Source organism: Chinchilla lanigera, unplaced genomic scaffold (genome assembly GCF_000276665.1).
Source record: "Chinchilla lanigera isolate Chin_1 unplaced genomic scaffold, ChiLan1.0 scaffold00094, whole genome shotgun sequence".
NCBI lineage: Eukaryota > Metazoa > Chordata > Mammalia > Rodentia > Chinchillidae > Chinchilla > Chinchilla lanigera.
The window spans coordinates 4,401,229-4,417,671 of NW_004955495.1; the positions used below are offsets into that span (position 1 = coordinate 4,401,229).

General features: G+C 58.7%; 2 protein-coding genes across 3 annotated transcripts; both read left to right on the forward strand.

Annotated features, from left to right (window-relative positions):
• Window positions 1-1,441: 1,441 nt before the first annotated feature.
• Window positions 1,442-4,438, forward strand: Lrg1 (leucine-rich alpha-2-glycoprotein 1). The gene is made up of 2 exons (XM_005405791.2): window positions 1,442-1,774; window positions 2,859-4,438. Exons 1-2 carry the CDS (start codon window positions 1,518-1,520, stop codon window positions 3,865-3,867), a joined length of 1,266 nt encoding a protein of 421 aa, XP_005405848.1. The 5' UTR covers window positions 1,442-1,517; the 3' UTR covers window positions 3,868-4,438.
• A 923-nt stretch (window positions 4,439-5,361) lies between these two features.
• Window positions 5,362-13,555, forward strand: Plin5 (perilipin 5). 2 transcript variants are annotated; one of them, XM_013505192.1, is made up of 8 exons: window positions 5,362-5,457; window positions 6,018-6,099; window positions 6,511-6,706; window positions 8,000-8,082; window positions 8,410-8,590; window positions 9,525-9,724; window positions 11,700-11,822; window positions 12,702-13,555. In XM_013505192.1, the coding sequence occupies exons 2-8, from the start codon at window positions 6,040-6,042 to the stop codon at window positions 13,233-13,235; spliced, it is 1,377 nt and encodes a 458-aa protein (XP_013360646.1). In that variant the 5' UTR covers window positions 5,362-5,457; window positions 6,018-6,039; the 3' UTR covers window positions 13,236-13,555. The 2 variants fall into 2 exon arrangements, with proteins under 2 accessions (XP_013360646.1, XP_013360645.1); XM_013505191.1 differs by having other exon boundaries at window positions 5,363-5,496.
• The last annotated feature ends 2,888 nt before the right edge of the window (window positions 13,556-16,443 follow it).

Sequence of the window (16,443 nt, forward strand, 5' to 3'; positions counted from 1 at the left end):
TTTTTTTTTTTTTTTTTTTGTCTTTGTTTTTTGAGATAAGGTCTTGCTTTTCTGGGACAGGCTAGCCTTGAACTCAATAGTCCAGCCTGACCTCAAACTCATAGAGATCTTATGCCTCAGCCTCCCAAGTGCTGGGATTACAAGCGTGTACTACCATGCCCTGTTCCATCCCAGGATTTTTTTTTCTATTTTAAAGAATAAGAAATGAAGAAATAAAAAACACATAAATATAAAAACAAAATTCCAAAACCATATGATAGGAAGATAACAATGGTCAACACATTACACATTGTTGTTTTGTTTTTGCTTTTGTCTTTTTGAGACAGGGTCTTGCTATGTAGTTCAGGCTGGCCTTGAGCTCACTTTGTAGCCCAGGCTGGCCTTAAACTCACAACAATCCTCCTGCCTCAGCCTCCTGAGTGCTGGGATTACAGGCGCATGCCACCTCTCCTGGCCACACTGTTATCTTTAAATTAGTTACTCAGAGTACAAGATAACAGCATTTAATTGTCCAGACAGTATTAGCACAAACCCATCTTTTCAGTGAACTGAGAGAAATTAGCAGCATACCTATCTTAACTATTTTTATGTATACATACGTATTTTTTCCCTTTTGCTTTCCCTTCCTTTTCCCCATTCCCCTAAACCAGTTTCTCCTTCCATGTGAAGTTTCCTCCTATTTTACAGTAACTGTTGTACATTTTGGATCACATTTACTCTTTCAGCTTCTCACAGAGGAGACAATATGATGTTTACACGTTTGTGTCTGGTTTATTTCACTTACAAGTTTGAATTCAAGCTACATCCATTTACCTATAAAAGTCACCAGTTTATCCTTCTTCATGGCTTAGTAGTACTCCATTACATAAAAAGACTACATCTTTTTTATCCATTCCTAGGTTGATTCATCCCAGTATTCTTGAAGGCTGAGGCAGGAGGATCACAAGTTCACACCCAACCTGGGCAATTTAGTGACTTACTGAGATCCTGTCTCAAAAGAGAAACTAAAAAAAGGCTGGGGATGTATGTTTGTGCAAAGGCCCTGGGATCTTACCTCAGTACCTCTTTGAGGGAAGAAAGAAATAACAGAAGGGACCCTTGGAGACTGAGTTTAGCTTCACGGGTGGGGAAACAGTTTGAGAAAAGTTATGCCGTTTGCCTAAGTTCACACAGCAATGCAGCTGGGTGACAGTCCAGAGGCCACAGTCCAGAGGCCATGGTGACTCTGGGCTTTATGCACCGTGAGCTTTAGTTTTTAAAAAACCTCTGCAATTGAAAAAAAAAAGGAAAACACAGAACATGCCAGGCGTTCGGAACAAAGGGATTTCTTTTTGGTGGGGGTTGTGATTGTTGTTGATTTCAGTGAACTTCCTGGTTGTTCCCGTAAGTAATATCTCTTGCTCAAAGTGCTGTCCCCATCCGCCATCGCTCCGACCCTTGAATTCTGACCCAGGGAAGAGCGGACTCAGCTCCAGACTCTCGGGTGCCCCCCAGAATCAGAAAGCAAGGGCAGAAAAATGAAATATTGGGCTTCACAGGCCGAGAAGGGGCGGGCAGTGTCGCCAGGAAGCGCTTGTGCAACCCTGCCCCACCCCCTGCTGCCCTGCTGGGCTGGGACCTGCGAGGAACAGGGAAGGTGGCACAGCGCTTCCTCCCGGCTGGAGCCCGCCCCCGGGCCGAGCAGGTATAAGACCACCTGCCCCCCGCCCCAGGCACCTCAGAGGAGGAAGGGAAGAGCCACCATGTCGCCTCGGAGCAGAGAGCGACAGCAGAGGTAGGTCCCCGCCCCATCCATCCTGGGCATGTGCCCATTCTCTCCAACCCACTGAAGTCACAGGGGACAGACAGAGCCCAGCAGGCTGTGACAGACAGACAGGGTCTCGTACACATACGCACACCTGCATAAATCCAGGTGGGCCATGGGCCAGGCAGGGAATGAGAGGACACCCTATCAGAGGTCCCAGGATTATGATACCAACTGTAAGCCACCCCTCTCAAGACCAAATGTCCAGCCAGGCGTGGTGGCACACACCTGTAATCCCAGCACTTGGGAGAATGAGGCAGGAGGATCGTTGCAAGTTTGAGACCAGCTTGGGCTACAAAGTGAGCTCAAGGCCAGCCTGAACTGCATAGCGAGACCCTGTCTCAAGAAGACCAAAAAAAAAACCAAATATCCATCCCAGGTCTGCCCAAAACAACACACACTTTCATGTTCATGGTCCTCTCTTTGGAGCTGGAGCCCTGTGTTTAACCTGAGGGCTCTGCAGCACTAAGGATAGAAGAGAAGCCTAGAGGGGCTGGGGATTTAGCTCAGCGGCAAAGCGCCTGCCTGGCAAGCGCAAGGTCGTGAGTTCGGTTCCCAGTACCGGAGAAAAGCCCAAAAAAAAAAAAGAAGAGAAGCCTAGAACAGGAACTCCTTCTTTGTTGGGAAGAAAAGAAAAAAAGCTTCATGGAAAAGAGGGCATTAGAGCTGGAGATTTGCAGGATGAATAGGAGTTTGCTGGCTGTTCCATTAAAATACAGAACTAGGGAGAGAAGGGTTGACCCTGAAAACAAACCAAATCACAACTAACAATTTGAACTGGGTATCGTTAACAGCCCATTATGGCTGGTATGGCAATGGGGAAGGGTAGTATGTAGGGATTGGACTCAGAAATTCAAGAGTCATAGAATTATTCCAGGAAAAATAGCCCCTTTTGGCAGCTACAAGGGTGGGTAGAAGGCTGGAGAGGAAGAGGAAGTGACCACACTGCACTGGTCCAGACGACGAGGAGTGGCGGCCATGGGAACGGGAAGGAAGGGGCAGGCTCTGGCTATATTTTCACTGTGGTTCATTATACACTTCTCACCGCTTGCAGACCAGCGGGCCTCAACCCTCGTCCTTTGAGAGCCCTCTTCCTGCTAGTGCTGTCCGCGGCCTCGGCCCAGGGGGGCTTCCCAAGCTCCAGAGAGTGCCTGACGTACCAGTCTGTCAACAGCAGCTCCGTGGCCTGCTACTCGCCCTCCACATTCCCCAGCCCCCTCCCCAGCGACACCACGCACCTGACGGTGGAGTTCTCCAACCTGACCAAGCTGCCGGCCGACGCCCTGCAGGGCGCCCCCCACCTCTGCGAGCTGCATCTCTCCAGCAACCAACTGGAAGAGCTGCCAGCCAAGCTCCTGGTGCCCGCGCCTGGCCTACAGGTGCTGGATCTCACCCGCAACGCCCTCACCCAGCTGCCCCCGGGCCTCTTCTGGGGTGCCGCCGCCCTGCACACGCTGGTGCTGAAGGAAAACAGGCTGGAGGTCGTGCAGGCCTCATGGCTGCAAGGCCTGAAGGCCCTGGGCTTCCTGGACCTGTCCTGGAACCGCCTCTGGACGCTGAGCCCCGGGCTGCTGGCCAACCTCACTGGCCTGCGCACCCTTGACCTCGGGGACAACCAGCTGGAGGCCCTGCCGCCTGGCCTCCTGCGGGGCCCGCTGCACCTGGAACGGCTGCACCTACAGGGGAACCGACCACGGGCGTTCCGAGAGGACCTGCTCTCGCCCCAGCCCAGCCTGCGCTACCTTTTTCTCAACAACAGGCTGACCACGGTGGCAGCCGGCGCCTTCCAAGGCCTGACGCAGCTGGACATGCTGGACCTCTCCGATAACCTGCTGAGCACCGTGCCCAGAGGGCTCTGGGCATCCCTGGGAAAGCCTGCCCGGGACATGCGGGACGGCTTTGACCTCTCTGGCAGCCCTTGGGTCTGCGACCAGAACCTGGACAACCTCTATCACTGGCTGAGAGCCAACAGGCGTGCGATGTTCTCCCAGAACACTATCCGCTGCGCGGCCCCCGAGGCCCTGAAGGGCCAGGCGCTCCTGGAGGTGGCAGCGTCCTGGTGAGGCGCTGGGCTGGCCGGGCCGGGAGAACACAGCAGCCGCTCTGCATGGGCGAGATGCCAGGATCCCAGAGCTGCCAGGACCCGTTCCGGCCACACTCCCCCAACCCACGCTGTGCTCCCCGCCTTTCTTGCCTTTGCTCACGCTGCACCTTCGACCAGGAATGCTGTCCCCCATTTCCAGGATCGCTTGATTTCTGGGCTCCCCCAGGCCCCCTGTCCCGCTCTCTGGCCAAGCCCCAGCCACACCAGAGTCATCTCCGTCAGGCTCATCTTCCCCAGTCTGGCGGGCTCTTGGGGGCCCCCACCCCCGGAGCCAGAATCCCCCAGCGTGTTACTAAATAACTGTTGAATAGAATGGGATGAATCACACTCGGTGTTTCCTGCATCTCCCCGATAGACATCCTGGTTTCCCCAGGACGGAAAGGGAAAAGCATGAGGCAGGCCTGGGGCTGGGGCGCCGGGCGGGGTCACTCGTGGACTCGAACTCGGTTGGCCTCTGGCTTCTCTCCCTCCCCCACCCTGAGATTCAGTTGGAAATAAAAACCCTCACCATTTGCCGGGGTGTCACTTTACAGGTGGATTTTGGCCAGAGCTTGTGTCCCAGATCGCTCGGGTCTCGGGTGTGTCATGCCGGCCTAGGACATCAGAGGGACACCTGCCCAGGGCAAGGCTGGGGCTGGATGGGGCAGAGGGCATGGCAGGGACCCAGGGGGCTGTTGTTGCAACTCAGATCCTAGGGGGCCCCTGCCAACACACAGTCAGGCATGTGGGGCTGGGGGCATCATGGGGGTCCCTACAAAATTATGTTTTTCAGCCCCCTAGATGGAGGGTCATTCGTGGGTGGAAGGGGGGAGCCTGGAATTGAAGAGGTGGATTTCAATCAGATCTTTCCTCTCTATGGACTCAGGGCAAGTGGTTTAAGCTTTGGGGCCTCAGTTTGCTCATCTGTATAATAGGAGTCTAAAGGCCAGCGATGGTAGCACATGCCTATAATGTCAGGACCCTGGGAGGCTGAGGCAGGAGGATTGCCAATTCAAGCCTTAGCCATTTATCGAGACCCTATCTCAAAAAAAAAAAGAAAAGAAAAAAGAAAAAAAGAAAGAGTTGGGGGTGTAGCTCAGTGCAAAGGCCCTGGGATCAATCTCCAGTTACAAAAAGGTTGGGGGAGGGTCCGAGGGAATGGACTGGACTGGCTCCCTGCTTAAATGATAAATTAAAAAAAGAAGACAATCTTTGGAGACTTGCCCAAAGTCGTTCAGCCGGGCAGTGGGGGCTGGATCACCCTCCCGTGTCACCATGGAAACAGCAGAAGGTGACAGGTGACCGTACCTGGCCAAAAGCAGCTCAATCCATGGGCACCGGCGTGCCTGGATTGCCAGACAACGGCAGTGCCCTGGGGGAACCCAAGGAGAGGAGGGACGCCTGGGCCCCGCCCCTTGGACACGCCCCCGAGTGGGCCATCCTCATTGGTCTGTTCCCCAATACCCCTGCCCCCGAGCCTCTATAAGGCGGGCAGAGCGCGCACTGGGCGGAGACTTCAGAGCCCGGGGTCTGCACTGGGACCCGGGGGTCAGAGGCTCCGCTAGCCCAGGTGAGCGCGGCGCGGACGGCGTCCAGGAGCCTCCTGCAGGTTCGGAGACCCCGAGTCCTGTGTTGGGCGAGGGGCCCGTGGCGAGGGAGGGGTGCGACGGGCCGGAGCAGGTGGCCGAGACCCTTGGCCCAGTTGGCGCAGGCTCAAGACCCAGTTGGGAGGGCACCAGCGCGCCGAGGGCACCGGGTGGCATAGAGGAGGAGCAGGCAGCAAATATGTAGACGCCGAGCTCCCTGCCGCGAGGCAGCGCGGGCCTGCGGTGCGCCTCAGTTGCCCTGTCTGTCAGATGAACCGTGGGGCTGGTCCGGACTCTGCAGCTATCGCCTCCCGCCTTGCGCGAGGGGTGCTTGTGCAGGTCCGCCCCTAGCACCGGCAGCAGGGACCCGCCCCGGTGTACAGCAGGGGAAACCGCCCAGAGAGGGGAAGGCGCTCACCCAAAGCCGCACAGCAGCCGCGCACCGGGCATTGTCCGGGCGCTGCACGATGCCCGCTTCACAGATGGGGGGTGAGACTGGCACAGAGCCCGGGCAGGACCCTCACTCTGCCCTGCCCTCCCCCAGGGTGACCCTGTGTGCAGCCAGCATGTCCGACAAGGAGGACACTGAGGACCCCAGGCCCAGCTTGGAGGAGCACAGCCCACAGGTGGGGTGCCCCTCCCCACAGGGGCACCGGGAGGGCGGGGCGCCGCTGTTCTGAGACAGTCTCAGGCCAGGTGTCCTCTCCCGATCCTTGCTGGGAGAACCGGGTTCTGGGGCTTGAAACACCCAGCCCTCTTCTGCCCGCCTGAGTCCCTGCCTGCCACTCTGTCCACTGTCGCCCTCACTGACCACAGCAATAGTGACCATGGCATTCTCGGCGCTTTTTTTGTTTTTTGAGACAAGGTCTCACTATGTAGTCCAGGTTGGCCTTAAGTTTGTGGTGATCCTCCTGTCTCAGCCTCCTGAGTGCCGGGATGACAGGTGTGCACCCCTACACCTGGACTCAGAGAGGCCTAACGTGTGCCTCAGCCCCCCCATGACCTCGGGGTCCCTCTGGTGCCACCCCTTCCCGCAGAATGTGGTGCAGCGCGTGGTGGCCTTGCCCCTCGTCCGGGCCACCTGTGCCAGCGTCTCCAACGCTTACAATGCCACCAAGGACAGGCACCCACTGCTGGGCTCCGCGTGCCGCCTGGCGGAGCACTGTGTGTGCAGCCTGACCACATGCGCCCTGGACCACGCCCAGCCGCTGCTGGAGCACCTGCAGCCCCAGTGTGAGTCCCCACGCGGCCCAGCTGCATGACACGCCCTGCGGTTGTCCTGGGGCGCCTGTCCCTCTTCAGCTGTCCGCCGTCCCCCGGGCCTGTAACGTGCCACTTGCCATCCATCTCCCCCTTCTCTGCCTGCCTTGCCCCAGTTCTTCCCCTGCCACTGCCCTCTGCCCCTTCCCTTTGTTTATTGTGGCACTGGGGACAGAACCCAGGGCCTTTGCACTGAGCTCCACCCCAGCTCCCCCTTTATTTGGCAACAGTATCTCTCTCTGGTTCAGGCTGGCCTGGACTCACCGTGTAACCCAGGCTGACCTCGAACTTTCAGCAATCCTCCTGCTTCAGCCTCCTGAGTGCTGGGATTACAGGTGTGCACCTCCATGCCTGGCTTTTTTTTATTATTTATTTTTTTGGTCTTTTTGAGACAGGGTCTCACTGTGCAGGTCAGGCTGGCTTGAGCTCACTTTGTAGCCTAGGCTGGTCTCAAACTCACAACGATCCTCCTGCCTCAGCCTCCCGAGTGCTGGGATTACGGGTGTGCGCCACCACACCCAGTTCTTGCTTTTTTATTTTGAGACAGGGTCTCACTAAGTCACTTCAGTTGCCCAGGCTGCTCCTGAACTTCCCATCTTTCTGCCTCAGCTTCCCAGAACGCTGGGCTGACAGGAGTGCGCCACCACACCAGGCTATTGGCCTGACCCCTCCCCACACTTGTGGCCTGTGGTCCCCTCCTATTCTCTTCCACCTCCCTGAGCCCTGCCGCCTCAGCCCTGGCACCGCCTCCCGCATCCCACCAGCTGAGGGGTCCACTCTGGAGGACAGAAAGGCCCCTCACTCCCCGTCATGTGACAGGGAAAGAGGTCACCTTGGGTCCCAGCTTGTTCACAGGGGCTCCCATGACCTTGAGCTGCCACTAGGGCTGTGGAGTCACCTTGGGGCCCAGCAGAAGGGTCGAGGAGCCAGGGGTGGCCTGTTCAGGGTCCCCAGTCCCTCCCAGGACTTGGCCGCTTGCCGTGAGCCACCCCACCCTGTCCCCCTGTGGCCTGGCCTCCTCCGTCCACCCCCTCTCCCAGAGTCCTGGTGTTCGGCCTGGGATCTGTGGCTGCTCTGGAGCTCTGGAGACCTGCCACCTCTGTGGACCACCAGCCACCTCCTGGTTTGGAGCCTTCCATGCCTTCCCTTCCGGTTGTCTCTTCCTGTGCCCCTCCCTCTACCTTCCTCCCTCTGTGTGTCTGCTTCTCGAGTGCTCCCTCCCTCTACATCTCTCCATGGGTCCCTGTTTCCTCCCTCTCTCTTCAGTGGCGACAGTGAATGATCTCGCCTGCAAGGGCCTGGACAAGCTGGAAGAGAAGCTGCCCTTTCTCCAGCAGCCTTCGGATACGGTACCCGGGTGGCCAGACCACGCACGGGGACCTGAGCGGTTGGGCCAGAGTTGAGGCGAGAGGGAGGGTTGATCTAACTAGTCCTGAAGGGGGACCTGAAAGTCCAGCCATGTAAAATAACGCGCCGACACACCCTGTGCCAGTAGGTGCTGCTGCTGCCTGCTGCAAGCCCTGTGGGGGTGCATTTTATTCCCCACTCTATAAAGGGAAACTGAGGCACGGAGCCAGGAAAAGGCCCAGAGGACTTGGAGACCCAGCCCCAGGGAGCAGGGGTCAGGGGATAGAGCCAGAGACTGTGGTGCCTGGAGCAAGGTCTCCTCCTGCCAGATGGTGACCTCGGCCAAGGACGCGGTGGCCAGTGGGGTCACCGGTGTGGTGGACCTGGCCCGGCGGAGCCGGCGCTGGAGTGTGGAGCTGAAGCGCTCCGTGAGCCACGCCGTGGACATGGTGCTGGGCAAGTCCGAGGAGCTGGTGGACCACTTCCTGCCCATGACGGAGGCGGAGCTCGGTGAGGCCCCTGCCGCTTCCGGTCCAGGGACCATCTCAGTGGGGTACAGATCAGACAGGTCTAGATTGACCCCAGACTGCTCAGCACATCAGCGGGAAACAGAACTCCAACCTCAGCCTGTGCAGTCTCTTTCAAATGTGTCAATTTATTTTATGCATTTGTACTAAAAATCCTGGTTTCTGGTTGGTCTTGAAAAGTAGGAAAATGAGACACAGGCTAAATAGTGCCTGTCTTTTTAGCCAGTCCTCCAAACCCCAGCACTCCCCAGTATTTTACATCCTGTCTGCTATGACTTTTGTGGTTGTTTGGTTTTGTTTTTGAGACAGGGTCTCTTATATAGTCCTGGCTGGCCTTGAATTCACCATGCAGCCCAGGCTGGCCTCAAACTCATGGTGATCCTCTTGCCTCAGCCTCCTGAGTGCTAGGATTTACAGGCATGTGCCACCGAACCTGGATTGTGACATAGTCTTTAAAAGTCTATTTAATAGCATCAGGCGTAGTGGCGCACACCTGTAATCCCAGCACTCGGGAGGCTGAGGCAGGAGGATCTTTGCGAGTTTGAGACCAGCCTGGACTACAAAGTGAGCTCAAGGCCAGTCTGAACTGCATAGCGAGACCCTATCTCAAAAAGACAAAAAAAAGAGTCCATTTAATAGAATGGTTGAGCACAGTCTGGAGCTGGTGTGCCTGGGCTTCAATCCTGATCTGCCTCGTGCACACTGTGGGGTAGCCATACCCTGCCTCAGTTTCCCTCATCTGTAAAATGGGGCTTAAATAGTGCCTACCCTCCTGGGTTTGGACAAGATGAAAAGGGTCGGTATTGATAAAGGGAAGCCAACCTTTTGGAGCCTGTGGGGTTGTCCACCCCGAGGGTGGGTGACCAGGTGTGGAGGAGGTGGCCACGCTGACCTCCAGCTCCTGTCCCAACCTTCAGCGGCGCTGGCGGCGGAGGCCGAGGGCCCAGAAGTGGGATCAGTGGAGGAGCAGAGAAGACAGCAGGGCTACTTTGTGCGCCTGGGCTCCCTGTCCGCACGGATCCGCCACCTGGCCTATGAGCACTCTCTGGGGAAACTGAGGCAGAGCAAACACCGCACCCAGGACACGTTAGCCCAGCTGCAGGAGACCCTGGAGCTGGTGAGGATTGTCTGCTAAGCACAGCTCTGTCCTTCCCGGCGCAGGTCCTCATTTGGGAGGAGCCGCAGCCCGTGCTCTTCCCACCCGCTCATCTCATCAGCTCCTACTGCGGGCTCTACCGGCAGAGTTGATAGGAACCACCTGCCTTTTACGCATCTGTCCCCACCCCTCGGTCCCTTTCCCCGCAGCCTGACTTCCCGGAAGTGGCCACCAGAGGGCGCCCGTGAGCACCAAGTCAGGTCCGCCCTCCTCTGCCCTCAGCCCTCCAACTCTCCCAACTCTTCCTGGGCCCACAGCTCAGAGCTTCCCTGCAACCCACAGGTCCCTGTGCGGCCCGCCCACCCCCCCCCCGCCTCCCCTGCTCCTGCTCCAGCCACACGGCCACCTCTGCTGCGCCGGGCTCCGTCCTGCCCCCAGCCTTTGCATGTCTGTGCCTTCCACCTGGCGTGCTTTCTTTTCCTTCTTATCACCCTGTTTCCAGAGCACCATATGATCAGCTTCTCCATTTTCTCTATTGGATCCGCCTCTGCGCTTCTTTTTCGTGCCAGTGCTCAGCACTGAACCCAGGGCTCTGCAGCGCCTTGCCGCTGGGCTCCCTCCCCAGCGCACCTGCTCAACACTTATTGAACAGCTATGTCGCGCTGGGCCTTGATCAAGGCGCCGGCCTACCCGCAGCCACAGGCACACAGCACGGGCTAGGCGCTCATCCAGGAAACGGAGCTCAGTGCGCGTTCAGCAAGACATTGCCTGCTTTGCCCATAATGGGGCAATAGGCTCTTGCACGGTGCCTGCGTTTTCCAACACCCCTTCCTGTGTGCGGTCAGTGTACATAACACGGGGTTTACTGCTTAACCTTTTTTTTTTTTTTTTTGAGACAAGGTCTCGGCAGTTCAGGTTGGCCTTGAACTCGAAGCAATCCTCCTGCCTCAGCCTCCCTAGTGCTGGGATTACAAGCGTGAACCATCACGCCCAGCCACTTACCTGTTCTTAAGCACCCAGCTTAGCAGCATCGAGTGTATCCCACCGTCCACCTCCAGGACCTCCCACCTCCCCAAGCTGAGCCTCTGTGCCCTCCTGAGCTGGGCATCACCATCCTCCTCCCTGTCTCTGTGTGAATTGTTGTATGTGGCTCATTTCCCTGACCACAGTGTCCTCAAGGTCTATCCATGCTGCATCAGGTGTCAGGATTTCCTTCCTTTTAAAGGCTGAGTAATATTCTATTATATAGATAGAAGACATTGAATTTTGATTCCTCCTTCTCTTTTGCTTACTGAGGACTGAACCCAGGGCCTTCACACTGAGCTCCATCCTCAGCCCTTTTTATTTTTTATTTTGAAACAAGGTCTCATTAAGTGGCTAAGTTGCCCTGGATGACCTCAAACTTTGCATCCTCCTGCCTCAGCCTCCAAGAGTGCTGGGATGACAGGCATTTGCCACCACCTGGGGTTTTCTTCTTTCTCCTGTTTGCTTTTTGCGGTGCTGGGGATGGAGCCCGTGTCTCTGCACCTGCTAGGCAAGCTCCCTATCCTTGCCCCACACCCCAGCCCTACCTTTAAGTTTTCATGCATGAGTTTTAGTTGTAGCAACACACCCTTGGGATGCGTCTGTCTCAGGTGGGGTCCTCGGGGTGGGCCTTGGCCTGGACGCTGGAGGTGAGTGGCTGTTCTGTTCCGGGGATCAGGACCTAGACGGGGTCGACCCTGCCCCCAGCAGCGGAGGGGCTTCCTGCAGAGCTGGAGGAGACAGGGTCGAGGGCCAGGGGACCGCGGGGACCACCTGCAGCGAGGTAGGGTGAGAGGAACCCCGGGTCTTCGGCCGTGGGCAAGGCCGGGGGAGGACAGGCAGCGTGGCCGGCCGGATCCCCAGCGGTGCATACAAATGGTGCTCACTGAATCCTCTTGGCGGATTCGGTGCTGGGTCCCTCTCCGCCCCTCCACCCTCCTGCCCTAACTCCCACCCCTGTCCCCGCCCGCAGATCCACCGCATACAAAGTGGAATGAGCCCGGCCTCCGGGTCCCAGCTCGGGAAGGTGCACGAGCTGTGGGAGGATTGGAACCAGCGTCCCCTGGAGAATGGGCGCCGCCGCCGGGATAGCCAGGTGAGGGCGGGGAGGAGCCGGCGGGGGCGGGGCCAAGGAGGAGGGGCGTGGTCACGAGACGCGGCGGCCTTGGAAGGGCGTGTGGGGGCGTGGCCAGAGGAGGGTGGTGCTGGGGAGGGGGTGGGAAGAGGCGGGGCGGGTAGGAGCCAAGACCAGGGAGGAGGGAGAGGTTAGGGGAGGTGGGCGGAGCCACGAGAGGAGGTGGGGCCAACGGAGGGGAGGAAACGTGCGGCCAAGGAAGGCTGAAGGCGGGTCCAGGAAGGGGCCGGGGCAAGGGGAAGCGGGTAGAGGGGCAGCAAGAGGAGGAGGTGAGAAGTCAGGTAGGGGCAGGTGAGATGGCGGATGGGGAAGCGTTAAAGGGCCCCGGTGAGAAGGCAGCAGGGCTAAGTAAGGTGGTAACAGGCTGAGCAAGGAGAGGACCAGCGAGTGGTTCCGACTCCACCGGGGACTGCCAAGGGCCAGACTCAAGTTTTCTCAAACCAAGCGCTGAGGTTAGGTGGTTGGGTGTTCGTGGGGAAACTGAGGCAGAGCTGTGGGCTCATAGGGGGAACTCAACCAGCCAGAAAGCTGGGTCCAGTGTATATCCAGGAGGCAAGCTAAGACAGGTCAACAGCCCTGTTTGCCTTGTCTCAGAAAATCAAAAATAAAGCCGGGCGTGGTGGCGCCCACCTGTAATCCTAACAACACCGGGGAAGCTGAGGCAGGAGGATCACGAGTTCAGTGTCAGCCTGGGCTACATAGCTAGACCCTGTCTCAAAAAACCAGTAACAACAACAAACCCCAGCCCTGTTTGTGTCCACTGGGGAAATGAAGCCAGGCTGGGCTCTGTCGTGTGCCCCTGGGGAAAACAGGCTCCCCTCCCCTACCCCACCCCCGCAGGCGGAGCTGGAGACGCTGGTGCTGTCGCGCAGGCTGACCTTGGAGCTGCAGAGCGCGGTGGAGGCGCTGGAGGCGGGCGTACGCGGCCTGCCCCCCGGCGCGCAGGAGAAGGTGGCCGAGGTGCGGCGCAGCGTGGACGCCCTACAGGCCGCCTTCGCGGACGCGCGCCGCTTCGGGGACGTCCCGGCCGCCGCGCTGGCCGAAGGCCGGGGCAGCGTGGCTCGCGCGCACGCGAGCGTGGACGAGCTGCTGGAGCTGGTGCTGCAGGCCGTGCCGCTGCCCTGGCTCGTGGGCCCCTTCGCGCCCGTCCTGGTGGAGCGGTCCGAGCCCCCGCCCGACCTGGAGGCCCTGGTGGACGAGGTGGTGGGGGCTCCGGACCCGCGCTGGGCGCACATGGACTGGCCGGCCCAGCAGAGGGCCTGGGAGGCCGCACACAGCGACGCGGCGGGGCCCCCCGGGGACAGCGGCGCCCAGGAGCCAGAGCCCCGCAGCGCCCGGGTCAGGCACACGCTATTGCCGGAGCTGGACTTCTGAGCGGCCGGGCATCATGCGCCCCCTGGTGGCCACTCGTGAGCACGCATGGCGGAGACCTGGCCCTGATTTAGGATCAGAGCTGGGGTGGGGCGCAATTTGGAATCCCCGGCCATCTGGGTCCCGGTGGGGCCTCCCACTTTTCGCTGGATCGCGAGGGCCTGGCCACAAGCCCCTCTAGTCATTTTTACCTCTGGGCAGGGTTCTTCAAACCCTGTGGTCCTACCCCAACCTGAAAGGCCAGGCACACGCCTGTGACCCCAGCATTCTGGGAGGCTGAAGCTGCAGGATGGTTGTGAGTCCAAGGCCAGCCTGGGCTACATAACAAGCCTGTGTCGCAAAAAAAAAAAAAAAAAAAAAAAAAAAAAGGAGGAAAGTTCGAGCCCAGCCTGGGCAATTCAGCGATTTAAGGAGACCCTGTGTAGAAATTAAAAATAAGAGGCTGGGGATTTAGCTCAGCAGCACAGGGCCTGCCTGGCAAGCGCAAGGTCATGAGTTCGATTCCCGGTACTGGAAAAAAAAAAAAAAAAGAAATTAAAAATAAGAAGAGGGGCTGGGGATTTAGCTCAGCGGCAAAAGCGCCTGCCTGGCAAGCGCAAGGTCGTGAGTTCGGTTCCCGATACCGGAGAAAAACCAAAAAAAAAAAAGAAGGGCTGGGGGTGGGGATGTAAGTCAGTCCTAAGGCCCTGTCTGGGTTCCATCCCCTGCACTGGAAGGAGGCAGGGACAAGAAAAACCCAGAAATCCACATTTTGCTCCGTGGCTTCTGTTTGGGGCTTTCTATTGCCATTATTATTACTTTTGGGGTTTGCCTCTGTGTGTGTGTGTGTGTGTGTGTGTGTGTGTGTGTGTGTGTGTTTCATTTTTGAGACACGGTCTTGCTATGTGGCTTAGGCTGGAATGAACTCAAAGCGATCTTCCTGCCCCAGCCTCTTGAGCGCTGGGACTACAGGGGTGCGCCACTGCACCTGACTTGTTCGGAGTTTTGAACAGTGCATCCCCACACAACCCCACACCTGGTATCCTCAACTGAGGGTCCCCCAAAGACACCCGCGTGCACCACTCAGCCAGCTGGGCCCACTTACCATGCTTGCTCTTGAGAATAAACGTCCTGTTCTCCAAGGCTCGTAGCCTCTCTCCCAGCGGGGCTCAGAACTGGGGCGCTGGGGGGTTCAGAGGGGTGCGGCCACAGGAACGCTGGCAGCGCTCAAGACTGAAAACAGGCATCTGTGCCCTGACCAGCTGGCCTGGGTTGAGCATGGCTTAACCTTGCATGTACCTAGCAAGAAGCTGTTCTCACTGTAGTATAAATGAATTTCTCAGAAATGGCTGGGAGCAGGGAAGAAAGGGGAGAACGGAGACCCGGTGGCCCCTCCTCTGCCTGCCTCGCCAGACATGTACCAACTGGTCTGGCTGCAGTTCTCCAGCTGGCTAGGAATGGAGAAACAGAGGCAGGGCAAGGGCCGTGGCCGGTCTCCTGAGGGCCTCCTGTCCTCTGACCCATTCTTAGCTGCCTCACAGACCCCTGTGGCTGGCAGGATGTTGGGAAAGCACAATCCAGTGCGGTGAGGTCAGAGCGGCCCCTCACTGTCCTGGGAACTGGTCCAGAGGGCAGCTCTGGGAGCCCTGATCACTTCCCACCAAGTAGATGTGCCTCGCTGCCCCTCCTGTAGAACCTCCTTTGCTCCCTAGTGCCCTCAGACCAACCACCAGCCCCCAGCCTCCTCCGCTAGCCCTCTACAGACACTCGGCTCCGTGCCATGGACACCAGACCCAGCCCACACTCCTCGCCTGACCTGGGTCACCTACTCTCCAGCTCAATCCCCAGCGCCTCCTCCTGCAGGCAGCCCTCCTGGACTCACCCCAGCGGGCTCCTCCTGCAAGCCTCCAGGTCCTGCAGGGCCAGGCCGGGCAACGGGGCACAGAGGGACCTGTGGGAGTGGGGGTCAGTGTGGCTGGAACAGAGAAGGCACAGAGCCCCAGGCCTGAGCGGGCAAGTGAGGTTCCCTCCCTGCACCACCTCGCCTCTGGGAAGTGGCTGTGAAGTCTGAAGGGCCGGGCCGGGGTATTGCCCGTCAGTGTTGGTACTCTACTTTTGCTGGTTTTCTCCCGCCACGCTGGGCTGTGGCCCCGTGGGAAAGGGGGCCAGGCGGCGGTTGCCCTCGCATCCTCGGGATGCATTGCATTGGCTGAGATGAGGGAGTGCGGAACACCCCTGTTCTGTTCCCTGTTTGGCAAACACGGCGAGGGTCCAAGGAGAAGGCCCCGAGCAGGCCAGCAGGCCAGCGGCTGGACCCCCGCCTCCCAGGCAGAACCCAGAGCCACCCAGCCCTGCCCCTGGCACGCAGCTGCCATCCCAGTCCCGGGGTGGGCTGGCACAGGCGTTCACCCACCAATCGCCCACTTGGCACAAAGAGTGTGGATCGGCATGTGAGCCTGGCTCTGCCCCTTTCAGTCTCTGAGACCTCTGGAGCCAATGGGCCACGGTCTTACTCCTAGTGCCCCCCTGCTACTCTCAGAGCCTCCGATACTGCCTGGCCTATGCTAAGCTGGTGTTTGTTGAGTGCCTGCGTGAGCCCCAGGGAGGCAGGTCACACCTGCGCATGATCTCATGTTTCAAACCCACGATCACCCTGTTGTCCTGTGTAGCCACACATTTCTCAAGCGCCCAGTGTGTGCCAGGAGGCACTGTTCTAGATGCGGGGGAGCAATACAAGCTTGACACAGTGAGATCCAGGAGGAGCCAGGCAGGTATCTAGGGGAAGGGTGCTCCACGGAGAGGACATAGTTGTTCAAAGGCCCTGGGGCTGGATGGGGCCTGGAGCTTTGTAAGAGCAGCGAGGAGGCCCGTGTGGCTGTAGCAGGGGCAGTGAGAGGAAAAAGAAGGTTCGGGGGGCTTCCCTGTGGGCTGCAGTGAGGATGTGGATGGGGAAACTGAGGTACAAGGATGCAATCTGACACCATTGCGCTGGGACAGGGATTTGAACTGTGCCCATCCCAGGGAGGAGGCTGAGGCCCCCAGAGGGAGTCTGTTGAGCCTGAGTCACTCTGCCTGCGGCGGGCGGGTCCGCGGACCCAGGGCAGAGAGGAGAGGAAAGGTGCTGGGACTGGGCCCACGCGGGGCAGGCCACGTGATGCCAGCCCCCCCCTCCCCCCCCGGGCCGCTGGCTGCTTGGCTGCCTGCCTCCACCGGCCGCGCACACCGCCCGGAC

Coding starts and splice junctions, on each gene's coding strand:
- Lrg1 (XM_005405791.2), top strand. CDS start 1,518: ATGAAATATTGGGCTTCACAGGCCGAGAAGGGGCGGGCAGTGTCGCCA. Junction 1,775..2,858: donor AGCAGAGAGCGACAGCAGAG/GTAGGTCCCCGC, acceptor CACCGCTTGCAG/ACCAGCGGGCCTCAACCCTC.
- Plin5 (XM_013505192.1), top strand. CDS start 6,040: ATGTCCGACAAGGAGGACACTGAGGACCCCAGGCCCAGCTTGGAGGAG. Junction 8,083..8,409: donor TCCAGCAGCCTTCGGATACG/GTACCCGGGTGG, acceptor TCCTCCTGCCAG/ATGGTGACCTCGGCCAAGGA. Junction 9,725..11,699: donor TGCAGGAGACCCTGGAGCTG/GTGAGGATTGTC, acceptor CCCCGCCCGCAG/ATCCACCGCATACAAAGTGG.